The sequence below is a fragment of the Chlorocebus sabaeus genome, chromosome X (assembly GCF_047675955.1).
Source record: "Chlorocebus sabaeus isolate Y175 chromosome X, mChlSab1.0.hap1, whole genome shotgun sequence".
Classification (NCBI taxonomy): domain Eukaryota; kingdom Metazoa; phylum Chordata; class Mammalia; order Primates; family Cercopithecidae; genus Chlorocebus; species Chlorocebus sabaeus.
This window is the reverse complement of record NC_132933.1, coordinates 75,156,100-75,174,223: the sequence shown is the minus strand read 5'-3', so window position 1 is coordinate 75,174,223 and position 18,124 is coordinate 75,156,100. Positions and strand designations below refer to the sequence as shown.

Genomic DNA, 18,124 nt, shown 5'->3' with positions numbered 1-18,124 from the left:
AACAGAGAGGATGAAGCTATAAAGAGCTAGGAAACAATGAGGGCCCCCAGAACTTTTCGGCTTACTAAAGACATAGACTAGAGAGCAGATGGAGAGCCTCTGGTAACTAAAGGCCCTATACTTTGTTACCCTTTGTTGCCCTGTATTGAATAGAAAACCTGACTTGACTACAGAATTAAAATTTTAATTTGTAATTATCTACTGGAAAGACCAGAGAATACTGATAAGCTTTCCATGTTTTCTATAAATTTTAGAGAGTGGGATTAAAACAAAGATTTTTTTTTTTTTTTTTTTTTTTTGAGACAGAGTCTCTCTGTCACCCAGGCTGGAGTGCAATAGTGCAATCTCGGCTCATTGCAACTTCCACCTCCTGGGTTCAAGCGATTCTCCCACCTCAGCCTCCCTAGTAGCTGAGATTACAGGTGTGCACCACCACACCTGGCTAATTTTTTTTGTACTTTTAGTAGAGACAGGGTTTCACCATGTTGGCCAGCCTGGTCCCAAACTCTTGACCTCAGGTAATCTGCCCACCTTGGCTTCCTAGCCGGCTTCTTCGGCTGGAATTACAGGTGTGAGCCACTGCGCCTGGCCAAAACAAAGATTTTGAGGCACTTCTGTAACTTTGAATATTATGTTTGATGCTCTATTCCTTTGTCTTTATCAAAATCCACTGTCAAGTAGGCAATAAGTGACAATTTTATTATAAACATTTAGAATTAACTTGGTGTTATCTTTTATTGTGCTAATAAATGACCTTGCATTATCAGAACAGTAGAGGAAATCCTTTTGTTTCTGTTTGTTAGGAACTGGACACTGAAACCTTGGGTACCTGCATAGATTTCCAGGTTGTGCCAGGCTGTGGTATTAGCTGTAAAGTCACCAATATTGAAGGCTTGCTACATAAGAATAACTGGAATATAGAGGACAATAATATTAAAAATGCATCCCTGGTTCAAATTGATGCCAGTAATGAACAGTCATCAACTTCGTCTTCCATGATTATTGATGCCCAGATCTCAAGTAAGCTAATTTTCTTTGTAGTACCAGTTATGGGGCAATTATGAACATATGGCTAACTTTATAACCCTGAACTGTTATAGAAGAAACAAAAATTGGCATCATAATTTCTTGTCCTCAAGTCAGTTTTATCCTATGCCTTCTGATCATTCAAATTAGTCAAGAACATTTCCCAACTGTGGTCATTAACACCACCATAGGGTGATGAGGTCTAGCCTTAGCTGATTATCCATGATCATTCTTTTCTCACTACAACTACTCCAGACCTTTTCTATCGTTCACAAGATCCTGTGACCCTCTCCTTTGTCCCCTCTGCAAATTATCTTATTTTTTATATAGAAAATTATGGTTCTTGGTCATGTGTTCTTACACATTTTTGCCCAGAATCATTCCTTTTTTCAGGGAAAGCAGCATCCTTCATCTTGCCTAATGAATCCCTTCATCTAGATCCCACCCTCTCTTGATTCATCAGGGACCTCCCTCTTTCTGTTAGGTCTCCTTGCTTCTTCATTTTTCATCTCTTTCTGTTTTAGTTTCTTCTCCTAAACATATAAATATTTCTTCCATCTAAATCACTATATTCCCATCTAGATTTTGTCCTTTCCCATCTATATTCCCATATAGATTCTGTCTTTTTCTTTTATATCAAATTTCTAGAAAGGGTAATCTAGGTTTGTTGAATTCACTTACTCCACAGTCAGGCCTCAGTTCATTGCAGTCTGGCTTTTCCCCCATCCATACTACTGAATCCATTCTTTCTAAGTTAACTGATGACTGTTGACCTCAGTGCTCTCTCCAGTGGTCACTTTTCAGTCCTCATCCTGCATGACCTCATTAAGATATTTGACAATGTTGACCATCCCTTACTTCCTAAGGGATGATTCCATGACCCTGCTTTGTTTAGATTCTCCTCTCACCTCCCCGGCTGTTCTTTTTTTTCGAAAAGGGGTCTTGCTCTGTCACCCAGGCTGGAGTGCAGTGGTGCGATCTCAGCTCACTGCAACCTCTGCCTCCTGGATTCAAGCAGTTCTCCTGCCTCAGCTCCCAAGAAGCTGGGATTACAAGTGCATGCCGCCACGCCTGGCTAATTTTTTGTATTTTTGGTAGAGATGGGGTTTCACCATGTTAGCCAGGCTGGTCTCAAACTCCTGACCTCAAGTGATCCACCCACCTCAGCCTCTCAAAGTGCTAGGATTACAGGTGTAAGCCACTGCACCCCTGGCTGTTCCTTTTAATTGTCCTTTGGTTCCTCATTTCTCTTGCTTTCAAATGTAGAGTATGTTGTCAGGGTTTTTTTCTTTGTCTTTTTCTCATTTTATAATACATACTCTCTCTGTACAATCTTATTCATGCTCATCACTTATTCTACCACCCACAGACTTCCACTATCACTCCAAAATCCATATCTTTAGCCAAGTCCTGTTTCCTTGGCTCCATGCTGATCTATCCATCTGCCCCCAAAACATGATCTACCCAACTAAGTGTTCCAATACCTCCCTCCCCATTCGTGCCTGAGTGATTTTACTAACATGCAAATCTAGTCATATCACTTTCTGATCAATACCTTTGATTACAGTGGTTTATAAGCTGTTTTTGAGCCATAGACCTTTGGAGGAATATGATGAAAGCTATGGGCCCACCCCTCAGAAAATTTTTGTTTCAAGAGATGCACATGTATCCTGAAACCCATCCACGGGTCTCTGTTAAGGATCCCAGCTTGAATGGTTCTCTCTCTCCTCCTGGACAAAGTCCAGTCTCTCTGTACTTTGTTTAAGATCTGTTCCCCATGATATGTCTCCTGCCTCCCTGCATCACTCATCTTGTCTTTTTCCACTACCGCATATGTACTCCATGTTCCATCCCTACCTAACTACTTACAGTTCTTCCTTACGGTGTGTCATTTCCTGCTTATTAGATCATTTCATTTATCATTTTCTCTATGTAATGTTCTTGTTCACAAATGGAATCTACCTCGTGAACTTATGCTTAGCTTTCAAGACCCAGTTTATGTCTCTCTCTTCAGTGACACCTTCATTGACTGACATGTATTGGCAGAGGTATTTGCTCTTCTTCCTGAATCATAACTGTACTTAATCTCTGTTATTGTATTAGGACAGTGTATGATAATTATTTATTTACCTGCCTATTTCTACTAGTCTGTGACTTCTTTATTATTTGTCTATGAACTTCTAGTATCAAGCACACTGACAAATAGGAAATTCATTTGACAGCTTTTATTGAGCACCTACCGTGTGTCATGCACTGTTAAGGCACTAAAGAATCAGCAGTAAACAAGATAAACTACGTTCTTATTTCATGGAGCTTACATTCTTGGTGGAAGAACACAAGAGAGTGAGCAAATAAATAAGAAAATATAATAAGTCCAATGGAGATAGTGCTATGGAGAAAAATTAAGTGGGGCAAGGGGTATAGGGGTGCTGGGAGTAGTGGGTTCTTCATATAGGGTGATCAGGGTAGGCCTCACTGAGAAGGTAGTGTTTGAACGAAGATCTGAGGGGATGAGAGAAAAAGCTATGTGGATTTCTGTGGCAAGAACATTCCAGGCAGGAGAAATAGTAAGTACCAAAGCCTTTAGTCAGGAGTGTGCTTGACTTGTTTGAGGAATGGAAAGGAGAACAGTGTGACAAGTGCAGAGTAAATGGGTGGGCAAGGGGTATAAGACAAGGTCATAGAGGTGGTTTGGGACTAGATATGTAAGGACAAAACCAATCTGATGGTTTTGAGTAGAAGAAGGACAAAATCAATCTGACTTAACATTTTAAAAGTAAACCAGGTGCAGTGACTCATGCCTGTAATCCCGGCACTTTGGGAGGCTGAGGCGGGTGGATCACTTGAGGTCAGGGGTTCGAGACCAACCTGGCCAACATGGTGAAACCCCGTGTCTACTAAAAATATAAAAATTAGTCGGACGTGGTAGCAGGCACCTGTAATCCCAGCTACTCAGGAGGCTGAGGCAGGAGAGAATCTTGTGGGGATGGGGGGCAAGGGCAGAAGCAGGGAGATGAGTTGGTGGATGTTGTCATAATCGAGGTGAAACATAATGGTAGCTTGGACCAGTATAGTAGAGGTTGTAAGAAATGGTAGAATTCTAGATGTGTCTTAAAAGGAGAGCCACAGATTTTTCTCATGGGTTGGATATATATGGTGTATGAGAGAAACAGGAGTCAGGAATTATGCCAAGGTTTGTGGCCTAAGCAGAAGGATGGAGTTAATCATTTAAATAAGATGGGGGATCCCATAGGAGGGACAGTATTGGGGAAAAGATCAGGAGTTCAGTTTTGTACATGTTAAGTTTGAGTACCTATTAGAGATATCCCAAGTGGAGATATCATATAAATGGAAATACCAAGTAAGCAGTTGGCTACATAAGTTTGGAGTTCCAGGAAACAGACTGGATCAGAGAGATAGATTTGGGAGTCCTCTGCTTATAGGTCTGTGGTGTCTAGGAAAATAGCCACTAACTACATGTGACTCTTTAAATTAGTTAATTTACATTTAATTTAATTTAAAATTCATCTTTCAGTCATACTAGCCCCATTTCAGTGCTCAATAGCCACATCTCTGTGTTGGTGGCTATTGTATTAAACATAGCAGCTACAGAACATTTCTAATATCACAGAAAGTTCTCTTGGACTTCAGTGGTATAGATGGTATTTAAAGCCATGAGACTGGATTAGAACCCCAAGGTGTGAGAGTAGATAAAGGGAAAGAAAGAGTTAAGTACTGAATCCTGCAGCACTATAAATTAAGAAGTTAGTGAGATGAGGAGGGATGGGCAAAGAAGGCCAAGAAGTGGCCAACGAGGAGGTAACCCCTAAGAATGTGGTATCCTAGAAGCCAAATGAAGAAAGTATTTCCAGGAGGGAGTGAACAGCTGTGTTAAATTCTGCTAATAGGACAAGTAAGATGAGGACTGAGAATTAAAGTAAAGATCACTGGCTGTAATAATTCACTGGAGTACTAGAGTCAAAAGCACAAAGCTTTTGACTACCCCAATAAATGGAGTAGGTTCACAAGAGAGTGGGAAGATATTTATTGAAGACAGCCAATAGAGATACTTTTGGGAAGTTTTGCTATGTACAGAAGCAGATAAATGTGGTAGCTACAGAGGTGGGTGAGATCAAGAGAGGTTTTTTTTTTTGTTTTTTTTTTTTGTAAGATAGGACAGTGTACATCAGAAAAAAGTTGTGTAGGAGTGGACAGGGAGAATTGTTGGAGAGGTGTTCTAGAATAGGCAAAGGAGGCGGGTGTCTAGTGCACAAGTAGAAAGGTTGGCCTTAAATTAGGAGCAGAATCCGTTTATAATAACAGAAGGGAAGCTAGATACACGGACACAGGAGGCACAGGTAGTTGAGTGAATGTGGCAGTGAGAGCTGTGGAAGTTCTTTTCTGATTGCCTCTATTTTCTTTCTGAAGTAGGAAGCAGAGTCATCATCTGGTATTAGGATGGGGCAGGAGAAGTTGGATATTTGAAGGGAGATGAGAAGGTATGAGATAGTCATCTAGAAGAAATGGAGAATGAATGGACTAGGGAAATATAGTCAAGTTGCCAGATAGCACTAAGGGCCCACTTAAAGAAAATGAGATGTCAGCATGATTATACATGTTCATCTAGCCACATTCAGCTCCTGATGCACAGTATTTTTAAATTTGATTGAATTGTTGTGGAAGGTCGAAGGGAAAGCCTCACTATTTGAACTGGCTCTTGAAGAATGTGATAGAGTTTGCTGTCTGGAGAGGAGGGATAAGGACATTTCAGATGAAGGCAGCAATGTGTGCAAAGGCCCAGAGGCATGGAAGAGCAGAGTATGTTCTCAGAAAATTTGAACATCACTGTTGGAGGCTATGTTCTAGGAACAATACAATGTAGTGACTGTGCAAGATTAGACAGGAAGAACTTGCTTCATGGGTTTTTATAAAGATTAATTGAACTTACTAAATGTTATATCTGTGTCTACTTTCAGATGCTCTTAATGCTCAACAGTATAAAGTCCTCATTGGTAACCGGGAGTGGATGATTAGAAATGGTCTTGTCATTAATAACAATGTAGATGATTTCATGACTGAACATGAGAAAAAAGGTCGGACTGCTGTATTAGTAGCAGTTGATGGTAAGGTTTTCCATAAGTATGCTATAACTCAATGTTATCATTTGTTATTGTTTTATTAATTTATATATTTTCGAGAGACCTCTGAACTATGAGGGTTATTCAAAAGCATCTTGAATGCAAAGTGAAAATGTCAACAACACATGATTATTACTGATTAATTTAAAATTATCTCGCATTTGCCTGCCTTTGTTACTTTCTTCTCTAGCCTATATTTTAAATAAAGGCTAATCAAGGATTTTTTAAAACCTAAAAATAGCAACAGTAAAATAATAGCAAAGTAAAATAATATTCATAATCCCATCATCCTAACACAATGTCAGGTTTTTTGTTTGTTTCTTTGTTTTTGTTTGTTTGTGTGTTTGTTTGTTTTTGAGACGGAGTTTCACTCTTGTTGCCCAAGCTGGAATGCAATAGTGCGATCTTGGCTCACTGCAACCTCCACCTCCTGGGTTCAAGCGATTCTCCTGCCTCAGCCTCCTGAGTAGCTGGGATTACAGGCGCGCGCCACCACGCCCTGCTAATTGTTTGTATTTTTAGTGGACACGGGGTTTCACCATGTTAGCCAGGCTGGTCTTGAACTCCTGACCTCAGGTGATCCGCCCACCTTGGCCTCCCAGAGTGCTGGGATTACAGGCGTGAGCCACTACGCCCGGCACACAATGTCAGTTTTAATTTTGTATATTCCATTCCTAGTTGTCTTGAAATATGTGTGTGTCCAACATGGCACATGTATACATATGTAACACACTTGCACGTTGTGCACATGTACCCTAGAACTTAAAGTATAATAATAATAATAACAAAATTTTTAAAAAAGAAAGAAATGTGCGTGTGTTTGCAGAATTACAGTGTTAGTACATATACCATTTTTTACTGGGTAGATTTTATTGTAAGTAAATTTTACCTCAATAAAGTTAAAATCATTTGTACACATACGATTTTATTATGCTTTATTTTACTTAATGCTTTCTAATGTTGCTATATAATTTTATTATAATACTGCATAATTTATCAATCTTACACGCTATAATCATTCCCCTCTTGTTGGAAATTTAGACTATTCCTTCACCATTGTAAATGATGCTACAATAAATATCTTTGAGGTTGTATGTGCTTTATTTTGTTCAATTATTTCTTAAGGTAAATTTCTATTTGTGAGATTAATTCCACTCAACGTTTATGTTTGCTAAGTATGAAGGCAGTATTTTACTATGGCCTTTTTAGGTCTGGGAAGAAGCATAGAATACCATTTTACTTTTGTAAATAGAATAAAATAATAAAATTTATGGTAATATTTTTCCCACTATAAAGTACCCATTTTGTCTCTCTCTGCCCACCCTTTACCTTAAAAAGAAAAAAAGTATTAGTCTTCAGTTTCATTTGCCTTTAAATTAGATAAAGTGTTTGAGGCTATTGGCAAATACCTTTCTAAGGAACAAAAAGGGTCTTCTAATATCCAGTAAGGTCTCTCTTTATATTTTCCTATGATTACTTTATTAGTAACCCCTACCTCACTCTGAAATTTTCATAACCAAATGTGGAGACTTGTTACAGAGTTTGTAGTATAAATCTGTGTGGGCTCAGAGATATTTTAAGTTAAGCCATGCCCCTGTGAACAACTTTACTTAAGAAAATTCATTTCATTCTGAAATTTCAAGTCAGAATGTTATTCTGCTTTCACCATATTCCAAGTTCTCTTATTTTGTGCTGCCCCTATATTAGATGAGCTGTGTGGCTTGATAGCCATTGCAGACACAGTGAAGCCGGAAGCAGAACTGGCTGTCCATATTCTGAAATCTATGGGCTTAGAAGTAGTTCTGATGACTGGAGACAACAGTAAAACAGCTAGATCTATTGCTTCTCAGGTAATTGATAGGGGTATGTGATAACTTCTAATTATTGATATACATTTTATGTCTTGCCTTCAAATGCTAAGAAATTTACATTACCTACTATTTTCATTATCACTGAGTTGTCCTATCTAGTTCCTTTGAGAAAATTTACCATGCTTTGCTGGAAGGACTTTGGGCTTTGTGTGTTGCTGTTATAAGTAAAAAGGTATTTGCTTAGTTCACGGGATGCTTGCGTGACACTGTACATCAGTTTCTGTTGATGTATCCTTTGAAATGTTGCTCATATTCTTTACCAGTGCTGCCAGCCTAAGCTGGGCTCTCCTGATCTTATGGCTGAAACACGGCAATAGCTCCACACACATCCTTCTCTAGTCCATCCTAAACACTACCAATGGAACTATTTTCCTAATGTGCCACTTTGACATACCATTTTTCTGCTTCTGACTCCCACATTTGCCTTACCTCTAACATTTTTCAATCTTTTTATCTTTGGAATGCCTTCTCCACTCTTCTAATAAATAATGCAAGTGATCTTTTAATACATTCTTTTTTTTTTTTCTTGAGACAGAGTTTCACTCTCATTGCCCAGGCCGAAGTGCAATGGCATAATCTCGGCTCACCGCAACCTCTGCCTCCTGGGTTCAAGCGATTCTCTTGCCTCAGCCTCTCGAGTAGCTGAGATTACATGCATGCGCCACCACACCTGGCTAATTTTGTATTTTTAGTAGAGACAGTGTTTCTCCATGTTGGTCAAGCTGGTCGCGAACTTCTGACCTCAGGTGATCTGCCTTCTTGGCCTCCCAAAGTGCGGGGATTATAGGTGTGAGCCACCACACCCATCCTATTAACACCTTCTTATGTAAAAAATACAGAAGGATATAAAGTAAAAATGTTGTCCTCTTTTCCCCATGCTCCCCGTCCAGTCCTACTGCCCCCCACACTGCCACTTTTTCATATGCATATATGTGCATCTACAGAGTACATATACAGTATAATTTTGGTCTTTTCAACATCCTTTAGATCATTTTGAACAGATTATTCAGTAGTTTGCTTTTTTTACATAACAATATACTTTGGAGCTTCATCCACATCTGAACATAAAAAGTTATTTTGGCTGAGTGCGTTGGTTCACACCTGTAATCCCAGCACTTTGGGAGGCTGAAGCCAGCAGATACATGAGGTCGGGAGTTTGAGACCAGCCTGGCCAACATGGTAGGACTTTGTCTCTACTAAAAATACAAAAATTAGCTGGGTGTGGTGGCACATGCCTGTAATCCCAGCTACTCAGGAGGCTGAGGCAGGAGAATCGCTTGAACTCAGGAGGCGGAGGTTGCAGTGAGCCGAGATCGCACCATTGCACTCCAGCCTGGGTGACAGAGCAAGACTCTCTCTCTCAAAAAAAAAAAAAAAAAAAGTTACTTTATTCTTTCTATACTGAATTCTATGGTATGGATGTATCATAATTCAATTAACCATTTCCCTAATGATGGACATTTGGGTGGTTTTGAAAATTTTCTTTTTGCAAACAAGGCAATAATGGACATCTTTGGACATGTATCTTTCTGTACATGTACAAGTTTGTCCAAAATAGAGTTAGACGTGGAATTGCTAGACCAAATGATGCTCACATTTTGATAGATGCTGCCAGATGCCCTCCAAAAAGAGTCGCCATTTACACACCAGCCACCGGTGTATAAAAGAGCTCATTTCTCTGCATCCTTGCTATCACTAGATATTATCAGTCTTTTAAAATGTGGACATCTTGTGGGTGAAAAGTGATGGCTTGTTATTGCTCAGTTATGTTTCAGGTACTCATTATTATTTTTTGAAATGAATTGAGTTTATTTTTATCACATAGGTTGGCATTACTAAGGTGTTTGCTGAAGTTCTACCTTCTCACAAGGTTGCTAAAGTGAAGCAACTTCAAGAGGAGGGGAAACGGGTAGCAATGGTGGGAGATGGAATCAATGACTCCCCAGCTCTGGCAATGGCTAATGTGGGAATTGCCATTGGCACAGGCACAGATGTAGCCATTGAAGCAGCTGATGTGGTTTTGATAAGGGTAAGTGCCATGGCTTGACCTTTGAGGAGTATGAGACTGCCCTTCATGGTCAATGATAGTGTCATAAAGTATATTGAGCACAACAATTCTGTCTTAAGTTCCATGCTATCGGCCATTAAGAGTTTGAGAATATGGAGTGGGATTATGGGAAGTCATGCTAATTTACCCCCTGACTTTCTCAACCCTGCTAATAAGCAAGTGAGAATTATATGTTTCTATAGTGAAGAAGATTTAAGAGGATTTGGAATAAAATGATCTTCAACAAATAGTTGCTGAGATTATTTTAAGTAGATTTAATCCTTGTACCAGCATACACCCCTAAAAGTGTTTTCAGAACCCTGAGGAAAATTTTTGAAAAACACCTTCGGAAGCTGAGTCCAAGTTTTAGCATTATCTGAGATTTGTAGTTAATTCACATATTACCCTAAGGTAGATGTAATCTTCAATATATACAATATCAAATGTAAAAGTTACTGGTTAAGTTAGAGTCTCTTACTAATATCACAAATATTTCTGTTCCCAGAATGATCTTCTGGATGTAGTGGCAAGTATTGACTTATCAAGAAAGACAGTCAAGAGGATTCGGATAAATTTTGTCTTTGCTCTAATTTATAATCTGGTTGGAATTCCCATAGCTGCTGGTATGTGACTCTTAACTAGTATTGCTTTTTCCACTAAAGTCATTAGAGACCTAACATATTGGAAGCCTGTCTTCTTACTATTAGTTTTGAGCTTAGTTTTTGTTTCTAGCCTACTGGTATGGTGAGAGGTAATGTTAAAATCAGTCATTTTAATTTTCAGTAATGTTTCTTATAGCTTAAAAATATATAAGCATTTATTGTTTTTTCCCTCCAAGTTTTTTTCTTTTTTTTTTTTTTGAGACAGAATCTCACTCTGCTACCCAGGCTGGAGTGCAGTGGTACAATCTCGGCTCACTGCAACCTCCACTTCCTGGGTTCAAGCAGTTCTCCTGCCTCAGCCTCCTGAGTAACTGGGACTATAGGTGCCTGCCACAACACCCTACTAATTTTTGTATTTTTAGTATAGACGGGGTTTCACTATGTTGGCCAGGCTGGTCTCGAACTCCTGACCTCAGGTAATCCACCTGCCTCGGCCTCCCAAAGTGTTGGGATTACAGGTGTGAGTCACCGCTCCCAGCCTTCAACTTTGTATTTTGAAAAATTTCAAACTTCATGCCTGTAATCCCAGCACTTTGGGAGGCTGAGGTGGGTGGATCACCTGAGGTTGGGAGTTCGAGACCAGCCTGACCAACATGGAGAAACCCCGTTTCTACTAAAAATACAAAATTAGCCAGGCGTGGTGGCACATGTGTGTAATCTCAGCTACTCGGAAGGCTGAGGCAGTAGAATCGCTTGAACCCAGGAGGTGGAGGTTGTGGTGAGCCAAGATTGTGCCATTGCACTTCAGCCTGGGCAACAAGAGCGAAACTCTGTCTCAAAAAAAAAAAAAATTCAAACCTACGAAAACATTGAAAAAAATGGTACAATGAAAATCTGTATGCCTTTCGCCTAAACTCACCAACTGATAGTATTTTGCCACATTGCTTCATCTCTTTCTCCATATATTTGCACAGAGATATGTATTTGTTTGCTTATTAATTAATTTTTTTCTAAACAGATTTACCTTTAATCTGACTACCCAAATACAAACACTGTTAGCAAGATTAATTCATGGAGCAAATGATTTTTAAAGAATTATACAAGTATAGTTTCCTCTAGTCTTTTTTTTATTCTACATCAGTTTTTGTCTTGTTACATAGTGATGATTGTAGCACACAGAGAATTTTCTGCTCTTCACTTAATATTCTATTATAGTCAGGTGATTTTTTTTTAGGTTGAGAGACCAGATGAGAGAGAGAGAGTGAACAAAGGAATATAACTGAGAAAAAATAATTTAGTTATTTAATAAGCGTCTGAGAATCTCCTAAACTTAGGGACCTGGTAGGAGTTAGTAATGATGACATAAAAGAAATAATTATCGTTTTCTTCTTGTTCTCTCTGGTTTGAGGGCCAAGGAAAGACATGAAATGACATGAGAACAATTACAAAACTGTTTATCAGCAAGGACACACAAATACTGAGAGAACAAAGAGCAAAAGAACAGTCTAAGTCCAGTAAGATTAATTCATGGAGCAAGTAATTTTTAAATAATTATACAAGTAATACATGATCACCATAGAAAAAGTAGAAAAATATAGAGAAGCACATTAAAAGTGAAAAGTATAAGTCTATTTCATCCTCATCATATGAGCAAACATTCTTATGTCTGTCAAAACCAAGTGTGGATGAGTTTGTAGAACATGAACTCCCATACGCTATTGGTTGGATTATGAATCACTACAACCACTTTGGAGAACAACTGAGGAGTATCCACGTAAAGTTGAAGATGTGCCCATGTTATGACCCAGTAGTTTCACCCCTAGGTATATACCCCACGGAAACTCTCAGACATGGGCACGTGGAGACATGTACAAGAATGTTAACTGCAACACTCTATTAGTGAAAAAATGGCAACAACAAAAATCTCCACCACCAAGAGGATAAATGCTGAAGAAATATCAAATAAAGAAATGATTTGTGTATATGTTAGAAACACATTGATAATCTGTTTAGTATTATCTACTCTAACTAATCTATACTTGTTTCTTAGGAGTTTTTATGCCCATTGGTTTGGTTTTGCAGCCCTGGATGGGATCTGCGGCAATGGCTGCTTCATCTGTTTCTGTAGTACTTTCTTCTCTCTTCCTTAAACTGTAAGTATGATAGCTTGCTCACATTTGTATTTTGTATTCCTTTTATCATCCAGTCGTTCTTGGTAGGTTTTATTCTTGTATTGATCAATGATAAGCCCAAACCATTCTTAATGAGAATTATTATTAGCGGCCAGGCGTGGTGGCTCGCACCTGTAATCCCAGCACTTTGGGAGGCCGAGGTGGGCAGATCACCTGAGGTCAGTAATTTGAGACCAGCCTGGCCAATATGGTGAAACCCTGTCTCTACTAAAAATACACAAATTAGCTGGGCGTGGTGTGGTGGTGGACGCCTGTAATCCCAGCTACTCGGGAGGCTGAGGCAGGAGAATCACTTGAACCTGAGAGGTGGAGGTGGAGGTTACAGTGAGCTGAGATTGTGCCACTGCACTCCAACATAGGCAACAGAGCGAGATTCTGTCTCAAAAAAATATATATTATTATTAGGTAACAGTAATAATTAGCTATGTAATTGTTACCTCATGTACTTTATGCATAGCAACCACAAGCACTGAGTGGGATAAAATATAGTACACTAACTCTGATAAGTAGGATTTCTGATGTTGTGACTCCACACAATTCATTTCAACTATTTTCCTACCAGTGATCACTTGTATACATTTCAAACCAAAACCAAGTGTGGATGAGCAAATCTTTCTTTTGTGCATGTAGCAAGCGTCTCATTTACTTTTGGTTATTTCAAACTAATGTAATTTTGCCTGTGTCCAGTTACAGGAAACCAACTTACGAGAATTATGAACTGCCTGCCCGGAGCCAGATAGGACAGAAGAGTCCTTCAGAAATCAGCGTTCATGTTGGAATAGATGATACTTCAAGGAATTCTCCTAAACTGGGTTTGCTGGACCGGATTGTTAATTATAGCAGAGCCTCTATAAACTCACTACTGTCTGATAAACGCTCCCTAAACAGCGTTGTTACCAGTGAACCTGACAAGCACTCACTCCTGGTGGGAGACTTCAGGGAAGATGATGACACTGCATTATAAAAGGCCATGGAGAGTGCTGCCAGTTTAACTTGTCATGCACTGACACAGCATTCATGATGTTACCTTCACTTTTCAAAATATTGTAGAAGGATTTTATGTTGATCTCATGCTCTTATATTAGGGATTCTATTTGAGTTGCGTTTATCTATTGGCAAATATATCTTTTTCAAGGTATCAGCTCTGAACGTAGCTTTATTTAAACTTGAATTTCCAGTATATTTTTGTTTTCACTAACAACAGATAAGGTAGAGCAGTGAGGTTTACAAGCCCTACAATTAGAGATTGCTGAACTGCTGCTAAAGTAATATATATTTTTTATTTGACCAAAAAAAAAAAAATGGCCCAAGAAGAAGAAAATGAAAAATTTCAAGGTTTGAGAGCATGAAGATATTCATGCTTTTGAATTCAAGATATTGAAGATACTCTCAAGCCTGTATCCCTGCCCCACTGGGGAGCAATGACTTTCAAAGCACTGTGTATAAAACATCTAGTTTTAGAAGGGAAACAGTTGAAGCTGTTTAAAAATAGATGTGCCTTATTTATTGCAGGCTTTCTTTCCCCTATTCTCCCTGCATCCTTGTCCTTGCAGTTGCTTTTTTAGATGCTCCAGTATGTCTTCTTTTGTTATTTTCTTTCGAGCTAACCAAGTTTAGGTGGTTTTCATTGATTAAAAATAACTGACAACTGTTCTAATATTTTGCTCCTTTTTAAATGTTGTGGCTCAAAAGACCTTAAAGGTCTGTAGGGTTCCCTGCTTCCCATCTTTCCACTGTTGTAAAAAGTATATCAAATTATTCCTTCAAGTTTCCTAGCTCTGTGCTCAGTTTCAGTTCACTCCTGCCGAGTTGGGCTCCAAGTTGTTCTTCATGTAGTCTGTTGATCTCAGTCCGGAAACTTAACATTATGAGCCTCTTCTGCTCAAAAAATTTTCAAAGATTAACACTATTATACATATACAGGTCATATAAAATTACCTGGATTCACTAAATTTGTTTCTTGTTTTTGTTTTTGTTGAGACAGAGTCTCGTTCTGTAGCCCAGGCTGGAGTGCAGTGGCACCATCTTGGCTTACTGCAACCTCTGCCTACCGGATTCAAGGAATTCTCCCTGCCTTGGCCTCCCAAGTAGCTGGGATTACAGGCGCCTACTACCACACCCAGCTAATTTTCATATTTTTTAGTACATGGGTTTCGCCACGTTGGCTAGGCTGGTCTTAAACTCCTGACCTCAGGTGATCCGCCCACCTTGGCCTCCCAAAGTGCTGGGATTACAGGCGTGAGCCACCATGCCCAGCCTAAATTTGTATTTTTTGAATTGAGTATAATCACTTTGCTAGTATATATAATTTAATAGATTTTATTTATCTTTTAGTGTTTCAGATAACCTCTCAAACATACTTTAAAATAATGCTATTACACAAAGGTGCATTTGCCAAAAATACAGTAAAATCATAATACAGAAACTAAAATTTCCCTAGGTTATGATGCTTTTTAGCTAAATATATACTTTTCTCCAGTTTAAAACATTTGAACTTGCCTAGTTGGTGTGGTTGACAAATTTAGGAGCTTGTTCCCATTGCCAAATGAATTTAGAAATTCCCTTGTGAGTGCCTGGTAGCTAATACACTGGTCAGAGATCTGGTACTTGTAAGACTATTTAAATTTCTTTGTTAGTTGCAAGATGAATTTCATATGCAGAATATGTCAATGAAGAGGACTCATAAGTAAATTCCTAACATTTTGTTCCCATTACCATAAGCAAAGCTGCTGCTAACCCAACATCTGGCACATAGGTTTTGTACTCCGTAAATGTTGGTTCTTTTCTCCCCTTGAGGTCAGTAATAAATACAAAAAATCATTTTTCTAGAGCAGACTCTTAAAATCAGGTGGGGGTAGGGGATGGAGTTCTTCCTTTCCTATCCCCTTTTCTCTTTTATCCTTTCATATATACACATTCAAAGTTTACAATCTTATTCCATGCTGTCTTTCAGATTTAGAAAAGATCTAATTTCTGTCTCAGCTGTCTAAAAGAGAGAACTGAAGCTTTTGATGAAGGTGCTATTAATCTAGAAAGACAAATCCATTTCACTGAAATATCAATGAGTTTGTATATCTAGGCCCTTTTTTTAGACCAATGCCTATGCCATCCTCCATGCTTTCAGTTTGAGTTTTATTATTTATTATTTTAATTCAAGTGACCCATCTTATAACTCAACTTGTTTCTTCTAGAAGACACAGCTGATAGGCAAATGTTGAAAAAAGAAGCATCCCTCCTTCTCCCTCCCACCCACCTCAAGCAGTTGAACACAGCCAGTTACTCTTCCATTATTATGTGTACCTTTGAGTCATCCTCTTGGTCTTGTATTCATATTGTGGGACAGTGGGAATAGCAGCTTATAGTATTGAAATAATCAAATAGATAATTTCAGCTCTTACAACAAGAATAGAAAACATGCTATTTAGAAAGGGTCCTGCTTTAAGTAATATGTAGCCACATTTAAATTCTCTACCATAAGTCTCTTTTGCAATCTTGAACTTTCATTAGCTTCAAAGAGAAGCTGTATTTACAGGAGAAAGAGCTGATTATGGAGGGAATAAAAAATATTGCTTTCAGTTAGTAGCTAGCTTTAAGTCAGGAGTTACTAATGAGAAATTTTATAAATGTGTGTTTGTGTATATTCACATACATATATATATACACACACATATATATGTACATACACATACATACATATTACCATACTGAGGGGAAATGGATTTATATTTGAATTTGATATTTGAAGTTCTCTATTTGTATTTCATTTATCATTCTTCTGTATTCACTCAGCAACCATGCCCTTAGTCTGAAGATAACAAGGATACTTTAATATCCAGTGCTGGTTCAGACTCACCTATGGGGCACCTTAAACTTAAATATCCAAAGATGCCTTTTGAATTTCAAAGATTAAAACACAACTAGAGTAGTACTATTGTAGTCTCAAGATGTATGGTATGTCATTTGTGAAAATAGCAATGTTATTTTTCCTAGTTTAGTATCAACATTTTAGAATGTCAAATTTGATGCCTTGTGAACAAGTAATTTTATATTGTGCTTTACTTTTTAAAAAGTATTCTTTATTCATATGTATAGAATGCTTAAAATAGCACTGTAGACAAGATGTTTCCAAAACTTTAAGTGCACATATCTTTTGTGTATACAGCTTAAAATCAAAAATGTATGTTAAGAGAATTTTTTTATTACTTATGGATCATGCTTTAAAATGATTTTTCTTGATATTTATTTTACTCCATTTTGTTTTTTTCTCTGGGTGAGGCATCTGGTTACTGGTTATTTTAAAAAGAATAAAGACATTCCTGGGATCACTCCTTTTGGGTTTTTGTTTGTTTTGTTTCTTTTCTACATTTTTAAGTATTATTTTACAAAATAGAAAAAATACAGATTCTTGCCAAATTATTACCTGTTTTTACACTAACTTTCTGCAGTCCCTCCATCTGGTGTGAGTAACCAGATAGAGCACAAAGCACGAGTTCTTGTTCTTCAGTTAAAAGAGCTGCTTTCACAGTGTTGATAACAAATGCCTTTTGTAGCCAAAACCAGGCGTCTCAACCTTATGTTTTTAGTTAAAGAAATGTTTAGCTAAACGTTGTTAAACATTGATTGTTTGGTGCCCAAAACAGCAGTGGACGATGTTGTGCAATATCCATCTACTGTAGTTAAGATATTCATAGTTTGTTTTTCATAAGCATGTAATTGATCATATTTCTGCCAAGGATGTGCCTTCAACTTTATAATTATAGTGTTATAAAATTTTTTTGTCTGTCTCTTTTGTTAAATCATCCAACCCCCTCTATCAGCAGTTCTGAACTACCTTTGTTATGTTTTCAGATTTTTTTTCAACTGTTCATCTATGATGGGAGTGGATTATAGGCATCACTACACTTTTGGTAAGGATGGGAGGAAAGAAATCTATTTTCCTTCGGACTCTGCTACACCTGCCGTATCATTCAGTGAGGATGAGAAATAAAGGAAGGAATATTATTGTCCTCCTTTCCTTTGTAGTCTCTAATACATTCTTGATAGAATGTCTACTCCAAATGAGCTAAACAGAGAAAAGAGATTTTCTCACCATTGGGGAGCCCTATACAGAGTGTTTGAAGTTTGAAGTTCCCACCCAAGATACATTCCCATACCCAAACATTCCTCTTTGAGTTAAGGAAAGCATTGTAAACTTACTTGTGAGGAAAAACTAATTTTCCTTTCCCCCAGAATCCTTGGGGTTACTCAG

At 38.2% G+C, this 18,124-nt stretch overlaps 1 protein-coding gene across 2 annotated transcripts in view; it reads left to right on the top strand.

The window, feature by feature from the left end:
• ATP7A (ATPase copper transporting alpha) overlaps window positions 1-17,650 on the top strand; it is a 144,086-nt gene extending 126,436 nt beyond the window's left edge. For both annotated transcript variants that reach the window (XM_007992136.3, XM_007992137.3), the window contains exons 17-23: window positions 804-1,020; window positions 6,003-6,149; window positions 7,872-8,014; window positions 9,861-10,064; window positions 10,588-10,705; window positions 12,735-12,837; window positions 13,564-17,650. In XM_007992136.3, the coding sequence (XP_007990327.2) occupies window positions 804-1,020; window positions 6,003-6,149; window positions 7,872-8,014; window positions 9,861-10,064; window positions 10,588-10,705; window positions 12,735-12,837; window positions 13,564-13,840 (1,209 nt within the window). In that variant the 3' untranslated portion in view covers window positions 13,841-17,650. The remainder of the gene's footprint in view (window positions 1-803; window positions 1,021-6,002; window positions 6,150-7,871; window positions 8,015-9,860; window positions 10,065-10,587; window positions 10,706-12,734; window positions 12,838-13,563) is intronic.
• Window positions 17,651-18,124: the final 474 nt, after the last annotated feature.